Source organism: Ailuropoda melanoleuca, chromosome 9, assembly GCF_002007445.2.
Source record: "Ailuropoda melanoleuca isolate Jingjing chromosome 9, ASM200744v2, whole genome shotgun sequence".
Classification (NCBI taxonomy): Eukaryota; Metazoa; Chordata; class Mammalia; order Carnivora; family Ursidae; genus Ailuropoda; species Ailuropoda melanoleuca.
The window spans coordinates 35460826-35484753 of NC_048226.1; the positions used below are offsets into that span (position 1 = coordinate 35460826).

Sequence of the window (23928 nt, forward strand, 5' to 3'; positions counted from 1 at the left end):
CTGTTTTTAAGATTGGTGGTAGTTGGTGGGGGTGGGGAGTGACGGTTCCGGTACTTCTTGTCCCAGATGTTACAAAATTACGACAATTCTTGGTTTTGTCTTGATGGACTCGGGGAAAAGCAGCGGTGCGGAGGCACTTAGGACCCAGGGGAAAGCCAGGCTTGGTATAGAAGGACAGAGTCTCCGGCGCACACGCCTCCTACCAAAATCACAGCCCCGTGGAGCCGGGGCTCTCATTCACAGCTTTCTAGAGAAATCTGAGCCCGAACCTGCCAGAATAGGGGATCTCACCCACTCAGCTCAGCAGCGAGGACACCTGCAGAAACACATTCCTAAAGCAAGGCTGAGCGGCTGTGTGAAGGTATTTGTTGCCTTTTTTCTCCCTTCTGTATTTGCAGCGCCTCCCCGCCTTTCCCCCCAGCTCTTGCGATGCCATGGCTGCGGCGTTTCAGCACTTCGGTGCGTGGACAGCTCCCATCTGCAATCCCTCCGCACTCCATCCCTTCCGCTCCCCACTTTCCACGTCTTCGCGGTCCATCCTCCTCCTCCCGGCGCCCGCTCAGCCTGCGCTCCCTTACACCATCAGCACCCCCATCTCTCCACCATCACCGTCATGATCTCCACCATCACCAGCGCCGTAACTACAGTCAACACAACTGTGTCTTGTCACTTAGACAAAGCCCGAGGTCCGCAGGGTTGAGCAAAAGAACCCAAGTTTTCAGGTACAGGAAGGAAAGTTCAGGTGGATGACACCCTTGAAAACAACGAGACGCCTGCTTGAGAGAAAAGGAAAGTGAAGCCAGGACAGAGAGAGACCCAGGGCAGGGGGACAGATGGGGCACTTGCCAGACACCAGCAGTTAGCCAGCTGCCTTTCAGCAGATTAGGGGCTGTTTAGTTCAGGAAATTAACATGGCCTGGGGTACGGTGTTATTCCGGTAAAAGAGATATGTAAGCTCAATCCGTGTTTCTGGTTTTCCAATGGAGAATCACCAGGAAGCAGGGTGGGGGTGACTGATGACTCATATTCACCCACACGCCAATTTTTCCTTCCTAAGCGTTTATTACAGAAACTCCGGAATTAAGTTTTTTAGTGAAATGTTTTGTAAAATGAAGACCCCAAAGATTAACTCTGTGGCCAGAGTAAAAATTAAAATGTTGGTGATAATAATCTAACAAATGTGGTTCTCGCTGGAAAGTGTTATTTGTTCAAATGTCTCTTCCTGTCTACTTATTTCAATTTTCCAATCTTAAACCTCTCTTCGAAGCAGAAAAGATAGATCCCTTGCCCAAAAGGCCAAAGTAGTAATGATATTCAGAGCAGATGGCCTGTCTTTGTTCATCACTAGTCAAGGACTGACTCGGATTTGGAAGGCGAGATTTTTGTGTGCTTTCTCAGTAATCAGGCGATAACACCATTTTCCCATAATAGTAAAGGGTAATAGAGTGCAAAAATTGAAAAAGCATTTTATGTAACTATGTTCTGCCAAGCTCTGCTCTTAGACTACTATCATTTTCTATCTTAGCTGAAGGGAAGTTGAAACATCTTTCAAATATCTTGAAGGTCCAAACCCAAGTCATAGCACCTCTTTAATTTATCCAGGGTCTTCTGTTTTATAAAAGCTAAGAAACAACTGAAAATAAGTACCTGAGTCTGTCATAAATAAAAATCTTTCAACGAATACCCATTTATTCAGTTATAACTGAGCAGCAAAATATTGGGTGGATGGGTTTTTTTTTGCAAATTATTTTTCATAAAATGAACATCTTAATTAAAAATGAGATGGATTCTCTTTTCATATGAGAATGGTGTCAGGTCACATGTCAAAATCAAGTTTAAACCAGAGCACAGAAAAGCCTCATTTAAAAATCACTCTTGTACATTTAGACTGTTTTCTTAAAAAGAAAAAGAGTCAGTAAAGCAAGTTTGGTCTAAATTGGCTCACTAATGTTGTCAAAAATAAAAAATAGTCATGAACAAGTAGCTTCTGAAAGAAGTTTTGAGGAAAAATTCACACCAAATACTCTTCTGGAATGAGGAATAGTTGCATTTTCTCAAAAATTACTTACTGCCATTAATTACATAAACATTGGCATCATTTGATTTGTCTCTAAAATTCACTCACTTTTGAACTCAAACTAAGAAAACTAGTGAAAGTATCTGGTGAAATGGATTTTAGAGAAGAAGAAAATTTGCTCATTTATGTACCGTCCTTAGATTGTTGATGTTCACGGTAAACAAGACCCCTCAAGTCCCATAGAAACAAGATTCCTAATATTCCCTTATCTGTTTGCAAACAATGGTTCATCCCAGATAATTTTTTAAGGTGTACGTGTTGCCAGTTCTGGCTGCTTCAAACCTGAAACTCAGGCCAGGAATCCAGTGTCTCCAATGCTGCTGTCTTCCTGTGCTGAATACAATTTCCTGAGGTTGGGGAAATTTCAAACCAATGCTGCTTCAGTGAGATTTACAGGCATCTGTCTCAGAAGCAATGCCTTTCTCTGATGAAATATTATGCTGGGCTTATTAATTTTTATACAGTGCTACTATCCTGGCTTCTCTTTTTATTCGTTTTTCTATTAAGGGCTATTTTACTTTTTTCCTATTTTCAGTAACAGAACTTTCTCCTTTTTATAATGGATTTAAAGGTGAACAGGAAACATTTTCCATCGGAGTGGCATCATACACTTTTATAGACATGTTCACAGAGGGGCACATCCTTTTAGAATCATGGAGCGTAAAGCTGGCAAACTTTTCTCTCCCAAAAGGGGGAATCAGGAACTCTTGAGAACTAGTGGTGTCTCCTTACTTTTGCAAGCTTTACTAAAGGACACCTGATTAACCCTGTGAAGTCTATTCATGACTTTACACACTTCCTCAAAGCAGAGTCATCCTTAGTAAATGTATTCAGACCTGGATCGTCTCTCCTTTCCTGTTACATGGTGACTGAGACAGGAGGTAACACAGCAAAATTAGTGTACAAAATATGAAGCTTGGCTGCATGTCATCTGCCTGGAAATACCCCTCAACATTGCCAAGAGAGATCTTTCCCTACATTACACCCTTCTCCCAAATTTTAATTATTTTGATTACTGTTCATTTTATCCAGATTTCACTTGAATAAATTTGTTTCAGGAGAAGATCCACAATGTGAATTACTTCAAGTCTGCAACCTCCTAACATCAATCCCAAGCGTTATATCTCTCTAGAGAGGACCGTGCTTACTTTTCTATCTAAGTTCGTCTCAGCTTAACAGAAGTTTGCCTTCTTCGGTTTGATTTTTCATGGATGTGGAAATCAACTGGTCACTCCTCTTCCCTCCCCCCCCCAAAAAAACCCCTTTCGTTTATTCAGTTAATAAGTTCATTATTCTTCACTACCTCTGCTGCCCCTCATAGCCCTTTATCATATCTTCTCTGGCCAGGTAACCCAATCCTCTCCCCTTTCATAGACCTGTTATCACATGACAGGGAGTATCAGAGAAAGTTTTCTGTGTAGGAGGCTAATTTTCCATGAGCCTGTCTTCTTGACTTCTGAGCCAGCAGCAATTTTCCCTATATGTGTTGAGATGATTGATCTTGTCTTCTGGACCCTTTTAGCCACATCTCCAATTCATAGATATTATGCAAAGCAACTTTCCTCATTTCTTCTCCTTAAGATAACATCTTGTCAATTCAGCTCCTCTTACTGTTCAAATGTCTTACATAAAGTTCCATACCTTTATGCGTGCCAAGTACATAGTGTATTCAGTGTTCATTCTTCTATGGTTTTGGAGGAAGGGAAATTGTGGGCCTGGAAATGGCAGAGGGGCTCACATTATAGGTTTTATAAATAAGAGACCTCTAGTGTGATGTATGGCCAAATAAAACAAAATAAACATGTGAGATTCTCCTCTTTTTCCTTGTCCCCCTTCTCTTTCTCCCTCCTTTTCTCTTAACATCTCTTGCTTCCCCCCTCCTTCTTTTCTTCATTGCTTTTTATTGACAGAGCACACAAGCATGTGTGCAAAAATAATGGAGTGATCTGATAAGCTTTTGTGAGTGTTGGTATTCTAAAAGGAGTGAGTACACTGGAAGTGTTTTTACTCTCCTGTTGGACAGAGTAGTGCTGCTGTCCACAGACAGTGTGAGCTCTGACTTCAGAGGTAATGAACCTACCTTCTCAACCCTTTTGATTCACTACAAATCCTCTAGATCAGTGCTTCCCAAAAAACTTCATACAAATTGCCTGGGAATTCTGGTACCCATTCCACAGGTCTGGGTGAGTACTAACATCTGTATTCCCAATAAGCTCCTGGGTGCTGCTGATGCTACTGACCCACGGACCACACTTTGAGAAGAAAGACAACAGTTCTTTTCTTTCTGAACATTCCTATCTTGATGTCTGATTAGTAAATAATGGCACTCATACTAAAACAAAACAAAAACCACTCCAGGTTCTGAGGTAATAGTAGCTAAGAAATTATAGCTTAGTTGAGGAGAAAGTGATACAAATAACCCCCTTCTTGCCACCTCAGCCATATGCACCGTGTTGGGTTCCACCTTCACCTGGCAGTTTTCTTACCTTTGTTTCCTGTGGCTAATGTCATCTGCTTAAGCACAACCAGAAGAAGGGTCCCAGTCCCATCCACATGCTGGGGAAAACACTGAGAGGGAAGGAGGGCAAGTGGATTTAGTGGCCATCTTTGGGTGAGCCCTGCCTTTCTTACATCTGTCCAGATCCTCTTCCTCTAAAGAGTCTATTCTTAGAGAAATACCCTCTTCCCTTGATGGCAGAAGAGTCACATGTTTGTTTTTTCCTTCCCCTCCCACTGATACTCCTAAGAAGCACAACTGAAATTAAATTTTAAATTGGGGCATTGACTGCCAATGACTTCTTATGGGGATAGTTTAATAGTGTAGAAAAACATTTTAGTCTTATTTTCTATGTCTCAATAAATTTTTCCCTGTAGATTGTTTTTATTTAAAATATAGTGAAGTATAAGGTAAACACTGCTACAACTAAATACTTGTCTATAGTGAGGAGGCAGAAAAATCCCATGCTTTCCCTGCCAGTTGTCTTTTCCTTCAACTCCTTGTATTATTTGCCCCAAAGCCAACTAAAAGAGTAAAAGTTGTGTAAGTTGTTCTAGAACACAGGACACAATCCTCTGTCAAAAGGTCCATTTTCAGAGTTCCAGACTATTCTAATTCTGACCTGGCATTTATTTTGAGCAGAAGCTCTCAGTGTCTCTACTCTGATAGAACTCCTTCCAATTTACTTTTAATCTTTCTTAAGAGCAAGAGCAAATGGGAGCAGATGACCGTGCTTAGCTGCTATTTTAAAGAGAGCCAAGGGAATCAACACAATGAATATTTATGTGGCAAGGGTGAGCCCTGGGCTAGAACTAAGTTAAAGGTGATGGAAATTTGACGGTGAGCCAGGGGCTGAATTCTGGTCACACGACATTTTCAGATGATTAAAGTTCTCCCCTTTATCCTTCTAGAATTCTCTCCCTGCCGCTGGTATAGCTAGTTCCTATCTGCAAGTTGAGTAATGTTTGATAAAATGCTGATGGACTGGGAACAAATCAGTTACTCACAGGATTTATGCTCCTTTGCCAGTACTTATGCAGAGAAGTCCTACAAGCCCTCATGGTCAGTTTCAAATTCATCATTTGGGGGAAAAAACCCCAAAACCCCTTTTTTCTGGTTAGCACCAAAGAATGTTGCAATCAGCCAACCCCTGAGGATTAAAGGTAGGTACCACTGGCAGTAAGGGAGCATATCATCTTTCAGGAAAGATTTCCAATACAGTTGTATTGGGGGAAAAAAAGATTTTTGCTCATTGTGATTTTCAATTTTGGTCTAGATGTATCAGCAACATCTATTTTTATTTCATTCAGTATAAAAATTCCTTTCAGCATTCCTAGGGGAAAAACATACTCAGTTAAAAATTTTGAAGTGAGATTTTAGAAAGGTGAAGAGCCATTGGGGTTGATCTAATCCAATATTCGTTTAAAATTTGGAGACATAACTTCCACCCCTACTAATGGAGGAGGTAGTTGATTAGACTTCCATGTGGAAAGTTTTATCCCTCAGATTCATCTTTCGTTTTTTTTCTTATAAAACAAATACTGGTATAGTTTCTCATTTTATATTGGTATTAATTTAAATTTATGTGTACTTAAAATTATTCTTTTGTATTACTAAAAACATCCCAAAGCAATACATATTTGAGGTATTTTCATTATTTATTGATGTTCTTATATTTCAAACAATATTCTGGCTTTATAGAGTTTATCTTCCTGGTCATGACAACAATATACTCTTTCCTCCCCAAATCTGGCCAGTTTTACAACATCCTTTAAATGATCTTCCTTAGGACTGGTGGGGTGTGGGTGTGTACCTGTTGTGTGAGGGAGTTATTGTGAGGGCACAAGTATCCAGAGTGGTGTAGAGAAAGCACCTACACTGAGAGGCAGGACAAGGTCATTGACGGAACATGGGCTTTAGGTCAGGTAGGCTGTGGTGTGAAGCTTCATACTTCTAGCTATAATTAATCTATCTAAGTCTTATATTTATCCTTTCAACTAATAATTAATAACCCAACTTTAAAGTTGGTGTGGAGATTAGATTATCATCAAAGTTGTAGGTACATAAAAAGTACCAAGTGAATGTTTGTTTTTCCCCCAATTTTTAACATTAGTTTATTATCTGACTTTAAGACAAGTGCTTAGTTGCTCTAAGACTCAATCTCTTTTTACCTGGAAACTTCAAAATTATGGTATCAACAAGATTATAGTAAATGTAAAATGGAGCTTTTTATTTTCAAAGCACTTTTACCTGCATCGCTTCATATGATTCTCAGCATCTCCCAGGGAATCCTTTTTCTTCTACCTATTGCAGGATCATTATAACAATGAAGACATATAATTGATGTAAAAGGCTTTGAAATAACACATACTCACATACATATTCTGTAGACAAGGTGTGGTTATTACTAGTCTGATTGTTTCCCATTATATTTAATGTGTGTTTCTGAAGATAATGAAATAAATGCAAATAGTAGATTATAAAATAACCAAAATCGATTTCATTTGAGTTATTGTACTTTCTGAAATGATTTTTTCCGCACAGATTCCTTAGTTCATAAATACTAGGATGTATGTTTTATAGGTGTTCGTGTGTATACAAATACACCTTCCTAAGACTGAATTCTTTTTTTTAAGATTTATTTATTTATTTAACAAAGAAAGAGAGAGAGAGAAAGAGAGAGAGCCTGCAGGAGTGGGGCAGGGGGAGGGGCAGAGGGAGAGAATCTCAAGCAGACTCCTTACTCAGTACAAAGCCCAATGCAGGGCTTGATTTCACAATCCTGAGAACATGGCTTGAGCCAAAATCAAGACTCAGATGCTTAACTGACTGAGCCACCTCAGCACCCCAAGATTGAATTCTGTATGTGGAAAAACACAAATAGATTTCTTCTAATGGAAACTTGAGATGAAGTGGAAATCTTGAATCTATAGATACCATGATTTCAAATATCATAATATGAAGATTCTTCTTTCCTCCCTCATACCAAATACTACTACTACTTAGATTCCTAGCTCATTAGAAAAAGCTTGCATTAGAAGTAGAGTTAGCTTCTACCTTGGACACCCCAGAGATTGTGGTAAGTTACTCTCCATGTATTTATAACTGTGTCTAAATAAAGAGTCATTTGGAAACAAACAGTAATGGGAAAGATGGTTTCTGAGGCTCACATGGCTCTGCCTAAAGTGCTCCTTTTGATTACCAGGCACATTTCAGTGCCCAGATCATGCTTGGCACTCTGCTAGGCATTGGAAAGTATCAATCCTTCAAACAGAATGGCAGGATCTTTGATCTGGCATTTTAGCCAAAGGAAAATTTGCAAAGGAAGGGCAAACATTTGTGATAGCTGGAAAAACCATAGACAGCTAGATTTTTAAATAGCTTCAATCCTCTTCTGATGAAGAAACAAGGACAAGACTGGACATCCGTAAGGTATGGCGTTAGGCTAACTAAGAGTGTCTGTGAACTCCTTCAGCATGTTTAGGTTTAGGGAATGGTAAATCTAGGAGGAATTTTAGTAAAGGATAGTAAGGTTCTGAGAGGAAAGGTGACTTGCTGAAGGTCACATAGCTCTTAAGTAGTAAATATTAGAACCTCTTTGCTGCACCTAAGAGGCAGAACAGCACAGTAAAAAAGAGCATGGGACTGGAGAAAGATTACTTGGTCTTGAATCCAATTTCTGCTGGTTAGGAGCTGTGTAACCTTGGAAAACTCATTTAACCTCTCTGTGCCTCAGTTTCCTCATCTGAAAAATGGAGACAATAATACACTCATTTCATACAGTTGTTCTAAAGATCAGATAATGTAATATATAAATAGAGAGTATGTAAGTGCCTGGGACATAATAACTATAGTTATAAAAAATAACGATTTAGAGCTATTATTATTATTATTCATTCCACTAGGACAGAAAACCACTCCTACTTCTTCATGTGATACCAAGTCCAATGTATCTTTTCATACTTATTTGACCAATTCAGAAAAGTTGAATGAGAACTCAGTATTCTACATGAACAAAAGATGACAGTCAAGTAAAAACACTACATCCTGGAGAACGTTCTTGAATGGCATAGCATTTTTAGCCTTAAATATTATCAATTAAAGTTGTTATTTAAATAGCAGATTATTCAGACTTCTGAAGTGAAGCAGTTGCCTTTAATGGAAAATATCTATTTCATCCTAAGTGACCCTGGCTTGGGTGTTCTCCCCAGAAGCTTCTACTGTATGCCAAGGACAGAATAAAGATGTAAATTGAAGCAAATTTATTTCGATATTATAGATTGGAAGCATAGCTATGTGTGGAGGTGGGTCATGAAAAATGCAATCTCATCTCTCCCCTTGAACCTATAGTAATTTATCTCAGAAACATTGTGGAGTTCCCTGAACTGTAAGGTGTGTAACGTGCTCCCAGAACCTTTAAATCTTCTGAAGGGGATGAGCTATTGCTATGACTTGTGCTCTAAGCATCCTATGCCATGGCTTGGAACTGTGAACATCACCCAGCATGCTTCAGGGAGGCAGTGATCTGAAGTACAATGTGCCTAGGCTAAATTCTCCTGGGAAATTAAAAGTCAGCTGCAACACTATCATTTAAGGAAAATGGTTCCAGAGGCACCCAACAGAAAGGGAAACCACTCACTCACTGAAACAATCTTTTGACTATTTTCTTTATTCATTTACTCTCTGTATACTTATTGGGCACCTACTCAGTGGTAGACACTGTTCTAGGCACTGAGGATAGATGGGTGAACACAGCAAAGTCCCTCCACTCATGGGCTGACACTCTTTGTGCCAGACACTCTATTGGGGATACACAGATGGGTGGGATCCAGCTTTTCTCTGTAAGGAATTCAGAATAAAGAGGGAGAGAGGGAGATGGCAATGAAATAATGTGGTTGGGGCTATGGGATTGTCAGTGACCTGGAAAATTCAGGGAGGGTTTCCTAGAGAAAATGGTGTCCAGATGACTCCTGAAGGGTGAAGAGGAGTTCATCCGAGGTCATTCTTTGTCAAGACCCACAGAGGTGAGGAGAAACTTCATGTGGCTCAGTGTGGCTGCATGGCCAGGTGGTGAATCTGGAGAGAGATAAGGACCAGATGATGAGGAGTCTTGGAAACTTTATTACATACTTTTATACTTTATCCTGGGACAACTGGCAGCCATTGGTCAATGTCAGTCAAGGAGTGACATGAGCAAACTTCAACTAGAATCCAGAGAATGGACTGGAGAAGGGCAAGTTTAGCAGCAAGGGCACCATAGAGAGGATGTTGCAGGGCTAAACAGACAAGGACTGATGTGACCCAAAGACAGTGAAAATGGATGGAAAAAAACAGGCAGATTTAAGAAATATTGTGAAAGTAATTGTCTGCAAGCGGGTGGTAAGGGAGAGAATGGAGTAAGAGTGGACTCCCAGGTTTCTAGAATTGGAAACTGCACAGCAGATGACGTCAGTCACAAAGAGATGGAGGTGGAGGAGCGAATTCAGGATGAGGAACTAGGATTAGTTCAGGTTTAAGCACATTGAGTTTGTGGTGTCTAGAGGACATCTCTGTAGGGTTGTTGAGAAGGTGGTTGGATGTGTAGCCTGGAGACTAGGAGAGAGCTATAGACAGAAGTTACATTACATGTAGGTGGTCAAACCATGGGTCAGGATCCTGGAAACACTACATTGAAGTGTTCACAGAAAGAGAAGACCAAACAGGAGTCGACAAGGCTAAGAGAAAAATCAGGGTGTCTGGAGTCAGAGAAAAAGAGTGGGAGAATGGCAGAGAGAGTTTTAAGAAGGATGAAGTCATCAATAGCAAATACGGATAGAGTTCACTCACAAAGAGTACTGAAATTTGTCTATTGGATGTAGGAACAAAAAGATCATTCACTAGTAGGGTGACCATCTGTCTCGGTTTGCTTAGAGTTGTCCCAGTTTATGGCTATTGTTCCAGCATTATTATTATTATTATTATTATTATTAAAGTGCCCCCTCATGTCTAAATTTGGATGGTAAATTATATGATCATTCTGCTCAAGTGGTTGGTGGGAGCAGTAAAGACATATTGCCGTGGGTGTAGGGATGAACTGGAAGAAGAGACATCAAACACGGGAACTCTCTGAAGGAGTCTGATAAGGCTACTTAGATAGGGAATTTTAACATCAAATGAACATCGAGCTAGATAGATTTGGAAGTTTCTTCCAATCCCGGGAATAGCTCATAGCATTATTTTCCATTTACCATTCTAAGTCCTTAAAATTAGTGAAAATCAAGACTTTGTATTATTTCTCATATTCACATGTTACAGAGCTAAATGCTGTTTTCTTGCAAATTATTTTAGAAAGCCAACATTTTATACATAACATTTCTATTATTTCATTATCTTGAAGATGAATACCAGTTACTTGAACTGTTCTTCTTCACCCTCATATCACAGTGTAAAGCAGAAATGTGTGAGTTGATTGTCTCCCTTAAGAACTAACCTGTAGTTCTAAATTAAGCAGAGGAATAATTTTGTCTTTTAAATTATTTCGTATGACAAAACAGTACCAATAATAATCAGTTTGGGAATAAATATTCTGCTTCTCACTGCAAATACTGTCGACCTAGGAGAAAAACACATGCCTTCATTTACACCGAATATGTCTTCTGATTTTTGCAACTTCCGGGTTAGACCAAACAGATGTCTGAAAGCATTTATATTTAAAATGAGAAAGATGCAAATAATATGGGTGTTCCTCTGTCTGCCATTTAGGTAGAGAAGTCATAAGAGATGTATCTGAGGAGATTCAAACAATCATTATCATAAGTAAAATGATCTCTCAGAGCAACAGGAAAGTTCTATAAAATGGGAGGATTTTTAAGCCTGTGTAGATATTGGGTCAGCAGGGAGGCTCCCCGGGGTTTCAAGTCCCTTTGCCTTTCCTACAGAAGAGAAACAAAGACAAACAATAAAGCTGCTTGTAATGTCCACACATGAGCACCCTTTCTCACTGCTGTTGAATATGATTATTGAAGGTCAGGATTCCAGCCAAAAGGCTGCTGCCCTCCCCCTTCCCCAGGCCATTGTTAGTTCAGTTTTGAGTAATTAGGTACCTGTGGGGTTAGGATAGAGTGACTTTAACAGTCCCTTTTTATTGTTAAGATGCAAATGACTGCCTTTTAAAAAGGTAGGGGGAGGGGGTATTTCTGTGAAAGGTACTTCTGTTTGAGAAAAGAGGCTAATGGGGAGCAATAAATTGTAGAGCAGCCGTAATTTCTAGGCCTGTGAACAGCCCCATAAAGCATGCTGCAGCAGAAAAGGATCTTTCTTCTGCTTCTTAGAGTAATTAATCAAAGAGCAATCTACTACTAATCTGACCATATACTATTATGTTAACCAGTCAGTGTGACTAAAAAGTTCCCAAACACATTTCAAATATTTGCATATGATGCATTCAAGATGTCAACAATAAAATTCTGCCAATTACAGCATTTTAAAGATGATTTACCCTTTATTCTTTGGAGACCTAATCTAATCAAACCCACAGAACAATACTGCTTTTCTCTCTCAGTTCCAATTAATTTGCCCAGATGTTGTATCATCACTATTTTGTCTCTCTTGTGTGCATTTGTTTTGCAGTAAGAAATGGTCTCAGCTTTGCTTCTTTTTTGGATGGCCACCACCACGTAAGACCTGAATGTCCTACTGCTTTCCAAGAACAGAAAGAAGACCTTCTATTTGTGTGTTTCTGTGGCAGCGTGGTGGTAACAAAACCGTTGAATGGGCCCCGATTTCAGCAGACCATCAGGTGAATGGGACCAGTCTCCCTTCTTCCAAAATATCAGAAATTAAGCACGTGGAAAGGAGATTCAGGCAAGATGACCCATTTACAGGCCGGGCTCAGTCCAGAGACTATAGAGAAAGCTCGCCTGGAACTGAATGAAAACCCAGATGTCTTACATCAGGATATCCAGCAAGTCAGGGACATGATCATCACCAGGCCTGACATTGGGTTTTTACGTACAGATGATGCCTTCATCCTGAGATTTCTCCGAGCCAGGAAGTTTCACCAAGCAGATGCCTTCAGACTCCTGGCCCAGTACTTTCAGTACCGCCAGCTGAACCTGGACATGTTCAAAAACTTCAAGGCTGATGATCCCGGCATTAAGAGGGCCCTCATCGATGGGTTCCCTGGAGTGCTGGAAAACCGTGATCACTACGGGAGGAAGATTCTTCTACTGTTTGCAGCCAATTGGGATCAGAGTAGGTAAATGTAGATAGTGTCTTTACTTGGTTTTTGTTTTTCGTAAGCGTCCTCACTGCATGTTTGGGGCTGTATGGCTTTCATTTTTACAAAATGCAAACAATGTGTGACTAGTGGGTTTTCATTTAAAAATATATCTATATATCTATATATAGATATATAGATAGTCCACACAGCCACAAAGGAAGGTTTAAGGCCACAAGATTACCATCATCAAAAGGCAATTCCAGGTTCATGGCAGTGGTTTGGAACAATAGAATTGTAGTGTTAGAATTGTAAGACATCTTAGAAATCCTTTTTCTATTCATCAGAGTGGATCATTTATTTTAATGAAATTGAAAGTTGGTCTTCTAGAAGAACCATATATTCTGTCTTTCGTGTTCTCATCTTTAACAACCCAAAACAACAAAAATGGATTTAGTAGATGGCTTTAAATCAAGTGTTTCCAACACATAAATAATTTCTTGGATCCTCTCCATGACTTTAATATCCTATGTTTCTTCTGAAAGCCAGAAATACATCTCTCCCTGAAAATCCTATTCAAAACTGCAAACTCAACATGTCCCAAACTGAACGCACTGTCTTCCCCACTATATCTGCCTTTCCATCTATCCAGTCTCTCCAGCCAGAAATCTGAGTGTCATCCTGAACTGCTTCTTGCTTTTGCTCTTCACATCCAATTAGTTGCCAAGTCCCACCCCTTTCTTCTTAAGAACCTCTTGAATCTCGTCACCTCTCTTTTCTCCCATTGTTATTGCCTTGCTTGAGGGTCTTATCATTTCTCACTTGAATTTCTGCAACAGATTCTTACCTAGCATCCCTGCCTCTGATTACTCTCTTCTGAGCCATTCTGGTCTACATCACAGCTGGAGTGACCCTCCCAAAGTTCTGTGGTGTCACTCTGCTGATTAAAATTCTTCAGTGACCTGCAAGGCCTTCAAAATAAAGTAAGGCCCTTTATCATGCACCTTGTACATCTCCTGCAGTGTGTCACCCTTTGCCCTTCCTGGTCTCTGGTCCGGCTGGAAGGAAGTATAAGTCTTACCTTGACTAACTGAGGTTTTTCCGTGCCTCCAAGCCTTTGGACTTGTCTCTTCAAGCACCAAAAGGAGAGACCAGCTACTTCTTATCCCAATTCCAACCATCCTGGACACAGTCTGCCTACTGATTCATACTCATCTTTATGCTTCTTCCCTGAATAGTTTTCATCTATCCTCTGCCCTTGAACCCTTCCATCTGCTAAGACACTAAGTAGTGGTCCTTTGTTCATATTTCCACAAAACATTCACAATAGGAATGTAAAGACCATATACTCTACTGAGCATTTGTATATATCGTCCATTTAACCCAATGAGAACTTTTCATGAAAGATATTATTATTATTTCTATGTCACATTTGATGACACAAGACTTCGAGAAATTAAGTAACTCACTCAGTATCACATAACTAGTGAAATATGGAGTGGGCATGGAGCTCCGGTAGTCTGACTTGAAAGAGAGTTGTCTTAATTTGACTTCACTGTAATTATGTGTTTACTTGTGTACTCTTTCTTATGCCTCCTCCCAAGACTGCAAGTTCCTTGAGGGGAAGACTGTCACTTTCATGTTTATCTCTTTGGCACAATATCCAATAAATCTGAATGAGAAAGAATGCATGAGTCAATCTCCAAAACTTCATCTGTGACTTTAGTCTTCACAGAAGTATCCTCATGGGAATGTTTATGGTCCCTGGGGAGACACAGGTTTGACTTAAAAAATATATCTAAGAATCCCTCCCCGATATAATTAAAAGGAATTTCTAGGGTGGCCCTTTGGTACTTCATATCATTCCTCCTCCTCTTAAAAATGATAGTGTAAGACACTTTAGAACCACTGGCTATTTTCTGGTTGATAAATTGGGATTGGGCAACTTAATCCTGAAGAGGCATTTCAGGGTTTTAACACTATCACTCTAGAGCTTGGTCAGCTCTGCCCCCCGGGCCAGAGTGCCTTTCCATGTTTCTGCTCTGTTAACACAAGGTCCCTGCCAGCAAAGAGCCCATCATGCAATCCACTCTCTTGCAGTGTGCAGACATACAAATGGCTAACTCCCATCGACCACAGGAGAATTCACCATCAACACAGGGCAACAGTCTTACAACCGAAGAAAACAGCCATCCTTTTGAGAATGGCACGTTAATATTTTGGATTTTGGAACAGGACAATTTTGATGATTCTGGAGAATAATCATGTTGACTTCATTTGTGCTTAGTTGTTGTAAGTGTTCTAGAACTTCCATCTGCTAAGACACTAAGTGGTGATTTACACATAAAAAAATACGTCATTGCAAAGTATCTTATTTTGTATTAGCATTTGGTCCAAATGTATCTCAAAATGGTTAAGAAGTAATAACAAATAGTAATAGTAAGAAGAAGTGAAGCTCCGAGAGAATGATCCAAATGTTTATGATTATGATAACCTTGAATGAGTCACAGTCCTCTGTTCCTTAGTTTCCTCAAGTGTAAAATAAGGAGCTCAAGCTAGGTAATCCCTGAGACACCTCAGATCTAATGGCTCATGAATGTAAAGCTCATTCAGCCTGATCCTATGGATGGATGGAAAGGGATTTTAAAATTCACTCTATAGCTGCCTAACTCACTAGGCTTTTTGAAGTAACCTCTCTCTCTTCCTCCCATCCTAGCCCCCACCCCACAAAGGCTGAGTCTACTTGAGGCATTTTTTTCAAACTATACAATACTATTTGTTCCAAATATTTTGGTTTCGACAAGAAGGTAAATGATCAGGCTAGCCCATTGAGACCCAAAGATAATTAGCAGCAAACAAACCTCAGTTTGAACCCAGGTACTGTCACATGCTCTCCTGGTCACATGACCTGGGACAAGCAACCTCTCTGAGACTCAGTTGTCTCATCTGTAAGGTGGGGGTGATAGTGATGTCTATCTAATACTGCAGCTAGGAGGATCGAATGAAAAAAATGCACTTAAGGAACACAACTCACTGTTTGGCACACAGTAAAAAACTCAATAAATATGAGCTCCTGGTATTATTATTAATATTATAAAACACCCCACTACAAAAATAATCAAGCACAGATGGTAGATAGATAAAGATAGAGACAGGAGTACAATACCTGAAAATGAAAACGGACCAGTGAGTGCGGTCTGCCTGTATGCCCATCCTAAGTACCTCATTGTGTTCTCCCCAAACATGTTCCCTGTCACACAGACCCAGACTAAATGGGGCCTGAAAGGCCTGGAAGAGTTGGCACAGCTTTGCAAAATGATTACTTCACTCTCATTGGGCTCCTAAGATGACTGGGAAGCGATTTGCATGTCTCGTATGAAAGGTTTACTGAGATTAAAATGGTTATTAATATTTATTAAAACTATGTAAATCTCATTCATCTCAGCCCAGGCAGCATGAACAAAAGTGCAGAGTGGTGAGCGACAGGAAGAGTTGTCCTCCACAGGCACGCGGGGGGCTCTGTCAGCCTGGGTGAGGTGTGCCAACTGAAGGGCAGGAACGCTGGGCTCGAGCATGGACTGGCCTCCTCCAGAAATCGGGCCTCAGTGGAGGGCTGTGTGGTTTCTGTATTTCCTGAGGTTGCCCCCCTGAACTGAAATGAGTTAGATGAAATCAGCACTCACATAGTTATTCATAAAATGAATCTGGCATTTTCCGGGTCAGCGGAGTTTGCATCTCAGCTCACCTGCTAGATGTATACTGGAGACGTAGGGGGACACCATTGCTCAACGAGTCCTTTGATCTTTCTCACCTAAATTCAGTTTGCCCCTTAAGATCTGATAAAAAATAAATTTGTTTCTTGTTTCTTTCTGATTCACATACTTGTACCTAGTCATACAGCCTGATATGCCCATACTCAGCTAAAGAAGTGTTAAGCTTGGTCAAGTTATTTTACTTTCTGGAGGCTCCATTTCACTAAGGGGAAATGGGTATAATATCTGGCATGTGGAGCTGTTACAAGGATTAACCCCAATTGCCCTCCTTGATGGTGTCCAAGAGGTGGAATAGAACAGTGATTAAATGCGCCCAGAAACTCTGAAGCCAGACAGCCGGCTTCATATCCTAGTGGCCTCCCCACCAGCAATGTGATTCTGAGCAAGTTGTTTAAATTCTTATTACCCTGTTTCTCACCTAAAGTGGGGGTGATGATGATCATACATTAATGCTAGTTGGTGTTCAACAAATGGCAGTTATTTCTTAAGAAAAAGAAATTCCAATCAGGCAAATATCTAGGATACTGGGTCACGAGATGTACTTTGCAAATCCAGATGGTAGGATTTGAACCATGACCAACTTTCCTTCACCTGGAAAAGTATAAAAAATGCAATGGAGACCCCAAGTCGCCATGTTTCAAAGTGCTCTCAGGTAGCTCAGTTGTGGCTGGGAGCACTGAGAAATCATCTGGTCTTAGTGTCCCTCCCTATAGCGTTTACTACATTCTCAGGTTATAAGAAAGACATTTGGGAAGGAGGATCCAGATAATAAAAGCCCCATAATAGACTACAATAGTATCTGTTAGTGCTCGGTATAGATCAGGTAGTCTCCAACTACTTAAATGGGAGAAAAATAATTGGAAACAAGTTGAAAGTCATAATATATAAAATGACATTGGACATTCTTTGGTCAGTGTGTTGTTTCTTTCTCACAATTAAAAAGCTCAGAAGTTAGCAACCAGGTTGAAAATCAGTTGGTTCTTTCAGGAAGCTGGGGCACCCGAAGGAAGAACTGAGTTAGGGCAATTTAGTAGAGTGTAAAGGGGACCAATGGACAACTGGATTACTACCTTCAAGTATATACAGTTATTACAAGAAGGCAATAAATCTTGTAGGCTCTCTTTCCCTACCGTACAGAACAAGGGCCAAGATTTGGACTGAAGCTCAACCAACTGCATGGAAGGCTAGGGAGTCAAGACCTCAGCACAAGGGAGAGGGACTGAGACATTTCCCTGGGGTGTAAAACTTAAGGGGGCACCAAAGCACTCAGTAATCAAAACAAGTAATTTCTTCAAAAAATATTTTTTTAAAAGATTTTATTTATTTATTCGACAGAGATAGAGACAGCCAGCGAGAGAGGGAACACAAGCAGGGGGAGTGGGAGAGGAAGAAGCAGGCTCACAGCAGAGGAGCCTGAATGTGGGGCTTGATCCCATAACGCCAGGATCACGCCCTGAGCTGAAGGCAGACGCTTAACCGCTGTGCCACCCAGGTGCCCCCCAAAAATATTTTTAAATCAAAATTAATGCAAAAAAATCTATCATGAACAAAATGTCAAAATTTTAAAGAAGGTAGCATAAGATCATTGATTTTTCCTTGGGCCTCAGGCTCTGATATAGCTCAGCAAGGCACTTCTTGGGCCAATCAGATTTCAAAAGAGAAAAGCCTTAAGTTGGCTCCTAGTCAATTACATTAAAGTACCTGAGACTGAACATCTATATACTCGAACAGTTGCATAGAACCTTATGGTTCCGAAGCATTCCCATGCACATTTTCTGAGTTAATGCTCATTAACCATTTGGGGCGTATCACTAAGGGACAGATGACAAAGAAGAAGTTTGAGGAGGAGAAGATACTTTCTAATCAAGGAACCAAATGACTCATCAATGGAAAAACTTAGACTCAGAGCTTCTAATTCCAAGCTCCAAAGACATCTGGAGCCAATTGTTCAGCCCCTGAGTGATTAGATATTTCAGAACATCCACACAGCTTCTGAAAGGCTGTAAGTGGATTTTCTGCCGGTGGACGTGTGTGTGGATGAGAGCGGTGAGTCCCAGTGGACAGGATCTGAGGTTGAGGGGCAGTGATCCTCAAAGGGGCACAATGGCTGTTTGGAGCTGTTTGGTTCTTAATGCACAGGACTGTGGAGCATTGTGGAATGTTTAGTATCCCCTCTCCCAGGCACTATGGCAATTGAAAAGGCCACCTTCACATTTCCAAAGTCCTTAGGGGAGCTGGAGTCCACTTTGAAAACCCCTGATGGGGAGTGTCTAGAAATGTCCTAACACCAATGTCAATAACTACACTTTGTTAAGTACCTTTGTGCCAAGTGTTTTATATATATATATATATATGTGTGTGTATATATATATATATACATATATATATATATATATATATATTCTAATCCTTATCATAAACCCACAAGGATCTATATGGTGTATAGGTAATATATAACAGAGATGGAATTCTTCCCTGTGTTGTTTGAACATAAAGGCTGTGCTTTCTCGCTAAGCCCTAGCTATGGCCTCATTCCTACACTGAACTCAAGAGTTTCCAAAGCCCCTTACAATCCAAATCTGAATTACTGGTATGTTGCTAAATGGTAGTGTGGCTCCAGGGTCCAAATTCCAGGTTTTTCACACTTCGTCCTCAGCTCCCTCCTCTTGCTGAGAGTCACTGGGAGGCTTGGGGTACACAGTGAAGCCATTCCTTGTGCGTACATTCTAGTGGGGCTCAGACAGTGAAGAATGTGCATTAGAAGCTGGGTGCACGAGAAGTTGAGAGGATTCTGGAGGCTCAATGTCAAGGGTTTTTCTAGTCCCCACTATGAGTAAGAGGAAAGGAAGCAGAGAAGAACTTATCAATTTAGTTTGAGCAAATATAAAAGCAGCTGGGGTGCTGACCAATAGACCACACTTGTCGTTCTTCTGTGGGATGAACCCAAGCCTCATTCCTTCCTTCATGCTCTCAATAAACATCCCGAGCAGCTCCTGAGGGTCCAGAAGGAGCATTCCTGTTCTGAGCTCAGGCTCCCAGGACAGCTTCTCACACCAGTCCCCCACCCCGAGTCCCTCCAGGCATTCAATGATGGGAAGATGAAGGCTACAGGGTACTTGACCTTCCCGCCTTTCCAATTCTGAAAGCAAGGACACTGTCATATTTACTTTATAATGTAGAAAACAAGCTGGAAGCTGTCTGTTCTTAGGGACGGGTGCTTTTCCACTGCCTGGTTTTGTTCTGGGAAGGTGTTCAGCTGCTACTCGTCCCCTCATGCCAGGCAGTAATTTATTTGATGGATATACTGGAGATAGCGAGCTCCTTCAAACGTCATGGCTTATTGCTGACCTGTGGCAACCTCCAAAGCGCTGACGTGGCAAATGTCCCGGCAGCTCTGTGGCGTAATTTGGCAGTGGGAGATGAACATTAAGTAGGTTCTTTCTTCTGATTAAAACCCCGAGGCAGTAGGTGGGATATAACTCTTCAAACTATAAATAAGCCAGTTGATTGAGGTTCACCTTTAGCTTTTGCAAGAGCACGGAAGAGCTTTTTATAAGTAGCAGGGGGTCTGAGCCTCATTCCATTCGACTGTCATCAGTTTAAGAACTTGTGGCATAAAAGGGGACACATTTCTAATCCATGCCGAGCATTGGTGAGGTGAGAAGAGATGAGGCAGGCCAAGGGGATTTTATGTCTCTCGCCAGGGCCAGGAGGTAACCCTCCTCCCCAGATCCTAAAGCCTTTTGAGAGACGTTCCAGAAAAAGATTTCACTGTCTGTTCTTCCTGCAGATACATTCCTGGAATTGCTCTGGTAGTGATCGGTTTTCCAATTGTCATGAGCTTGGAAAGGAGCAAAAATGAACTGAGGAGAATTATTACAACCACCAAATCAAACTTGCTTGCCAGGAGCTAACCATGTGGCTGATAGTAATGCCCTTGTGTAGACACTATTAATAAACGCATTTTGCAGATGATAAAATTAAGGCTCAGAGAGGTTAGGTAACCTATCCAATATCACACCACTGGGAAGGGGCTAAAACAGGCGGGATCTCAGACTGAACTTTTTTGCCAAATTTGGGGGCCACTGAGTCAGACATTCAGGAGGGCACTCAGGGAGGGATCAGTAAGCAAGCAAGCTAACACCAGGCCCTTCCAGGTCTCCAAAGATTTAAAAAGGACCTCATAGCTCAGCAGGCAAATCCTATTGCCACATATTCTAATCTCACAAACACCTGGCAAACTAACTGTTGAAAATCCTATCCACTCTCTTCCCTAATTCTTTGACAGTGGTTAACAGTGACGATAACTTTGATTGTTGTTGTTGCTGTTTTCAATCCCAGCTCCATAAAACAATCTGGTTATTGCTTGGAATATGTTACCGAAAGGGGTCAATATGAGCCTGGCTTAAGATAGTGACTGAAGGCTCGACCCACCGCTTGCATTGAGACAAGTGTCCTATAGAGATGACCCGTCAGCACACAGAACCCCAGCTCCACGGTTCGCTAGCTCTGTGACTTTGGTACCATACGTACCTCCCCTAACCCTCCGGTTCCTCGCTGTCTGGTCGTGATCACACGCACTTTGCAGGGCTGTGACGATGAAATGAGTTGCTAGATCAGTAAGGGGTCTGGCACCTAGGGAGCCATTTCCCTTCCTGACTGTCATCCACGTGGTTTTCCCACTTGTGTCCATCTAATCCACAGTCTAAAACGCCCAAGATACGATTCCTCATTCTGTTGAAAGCTCTTATAAAATAGGCTATATCTCTGTTAATGTGCTCCTAAAAAGCCGGTGATTGATGAGGGGAGGGAGTGAGGCGAGTTTATGTCACTTCCTCGGCCCCCTGGATGAGGAGATGGCTTGTCATGTGGCTCAAACGCGCAGTTCCTTCAATATTTCTTTTGAATCCCCTTCGTCCTCCATGAAACTCCTTATTGGACGTTCTCCAGCACTTCCACGCTAATTCCACTTCGTCCGGGGGGCTCAGCGGCCTTCTGCCCGCCGCCACCATTCCCTTGCGGTGGTGCTCGGGCCCTTGCCAGCTTGCCTGTGAGAACCATCTCCCGGACGGATGGTGCAGGGTCTCTGCTGGGAGCGAACGCAGCAGCGTCGGCCCCTGCCTAGCTGGGTGGCGGGCCCTCGGAGACGCGTCCCACGTCACCGGGCTCTGCAGCATGTTATAAAAGCGGGGCAGCTGTGCGGTGAGAAGGGGCCCCAAGGACGGGGAGAGCAGGCTTTTATCGATAGCTTATCTTTCCAGGCCAGCTGTTCCTCCCAAATTCACACTTAAAAGCCCAGGAGTTTAAAAGACACGACCCTCATTACCTTGGAGATAAAAAAGTCTNGGCCCTTCCAGGTCTCCAAAGATTTAAAAAGGACCTCATAGCTCAGCAGGCAAATCCTATTGCCACATATTCTAATCTCACAAACACCTGGCAAACTAACTGTTGAAAATCCTATCCACTCTCTTCCCTAATTCTTTGACAGTGGTTAACAGTGACGATAACTTTGATTGTTGTTGTTGCTGTTTTCAATCCCAGCTCCATAAAACAATCTGGTTATTGCTTGGAATATGTTACCGAAAGGGGTGTCAATATGAGCCTGGCTTAAGATAGTGACTGAAGGCTCGACCCACCGCTTGCATTGAGACAAGTGTCCTATAGAGATGACCCGTCAGCACACAGAACCCCAGCTCCACGGTTCGCTAGCTCTGTGACTTTGGTACCATACGTACCTCCCCTAACCCTCCGGTTCCTCGCTGTCTGGTCGTGATCACACGCACTTTGCAGGGCTGTGACGATGAAATGAGTTGCTAGATCAGTAAGGGGTCTGGCACCTAGGGAGCCATTTCCCTTCCTGACTGTCATCCACGTGGTTTTCCCACTTGTGTCCATCTAATCCACAGTCTAAAACGCCCAAGATACGATTCCTCATTCTGTTGAAAGCTCTTATAAAATAGGCTATATCTCTGTTAATGTGCTCCTAAAAAGCCGGTGATTGATGAGGGGAGGGAGTGAGGCGAGTTTATGTCACTTCCTCGGCCCCCTGGATGAGGAGATGGCTTGTCATGTGGCTCAAACGCGCAGTTCCTTCAATATTTCTTTTGAATCCCCTTCGTCCTCCATGAAACTCCTTATTGGACGTTCTCCAGCACTTCCACGCTAATTCCACTTCGTCCGGGGGGCTCAGCGGCCTTCTGCCCGCCGCCACCATTCCCTTGCGGTGGTGCTCGGGCCCTTGCCAGCTTGCCTGTGAGAACCATCTCCCGGACGGATGGTGCAGGGTCTCTGCTGGGAGCGAACGCAGCAGCGTCGGCCCCTGCCTAGCTGGGTGGCGGGCCCTCGGAGACGCGTCCCACGTCACCGGGCTCTGCAGCATGTTATAAAAGCGGGGCAGCTGTGCGGTGAGAAGGGGCCCCAAGGACGGGGAGAGCAGGCTTTTATCGATAGCTTATCTTTCCAGGCCAGCTGTTCCTCCCAAATTCACACTTAAAAGCCCAGGAGTTTAAAAGACACTACCCTCATTACCTTGGAGATAAAAAAGTCTCCTCCGATCGCTAGAAATTTGAGGGCCTGAGAATAACTGTCTCCCTTCCAGAGCATGCCCGGATAAAGCAGCCAACGCCGAGCTTGCTCTCAATTCCTTGACTTGAAATCACGCTGCAGTCGGGGCATGACCTGTGTGTGTCTGCTCTTGCAAAGGCCAGGGTCAGTAAAAGAAGACCCAGAGAAAGGGCAATTTTTAAGCGTGGTGTTGCCTGTATGCTGCGTTTGGTGTTGATTTTCTCATGAGTATAGCTGACTTCTCCAAAGAGTGCATGGCAAGAGATGGGGCCTTTTCCTGTACAACGCGAAGCTCTTCTGGGTGATTAACCGCTTTCCCTAGGTCTCAATAAACCGGGAAGCATCTTAGGATCCCCTTTACAAGGAGGCTGCTGTAGCGCGGAGAAGGAAGCCCCTTGGCATCTCCAACCCCCCAATCCCTGAGCCCCGAAACGCAGCTCTTGAAGAAGCCACCAGCTCTCCTACCCTTTAAATATGGTTCCTAGATAATCGCTCCTGAACGGGGATGTACAGAACCTTGAACAGCTGCTGGAATGATTAAATGCCTGCACTTGCCTGAGGTGGTAAATCAGGCTCAGAAGCCATTTATTGTGAGCGTACTATAGAGCAGCAGAAGTTATTGCTACACTCCTGCAAAATGTAACATCGGACAGGAAAATGAAGAGAGGGTACATTTTGTTGTGAAGGCTTTAAAGTGATGTGTTGTTTTTTCTTTGCACATTCTCTTTCTGTTTCTCATCATTCTTCTCTTCTCTTTGCCTCTAAGTCTTCCCTATCTCCAACACTCCCGCTGAGTGTGTCTGGATCTAATTGTGAATGT

At 42.1% G+C, this 23928-nt stretch overlaps 1 protein-coding gene across 1 annotated transcript in view; it reads left to right on the forward strand.

Moving 5' to 3' along the window:
* The first annotated feature begins 215 nt into the window (after window positions 1-215).
* CLVS1 (clavesin 1) overlaps window positions 216-23928 on the forward strand; it is a 196784-nt gene continuing 173071 nt past the window's right edge. The window contains exons 1-2 of the mRNA XM_002915715.4: window positions 216-361; window positions 12183-12810. Of these exons, the coding sequence (XP_002915761.1) occupies window positions 12356-12810 (455 nt within the window). The 5' untranslated portion in view covers window positions 216-361; window positions 12183-12355. The remainder of the gene's footprint in view (window positions 362-12182; window positions 12811-23928) is intronic.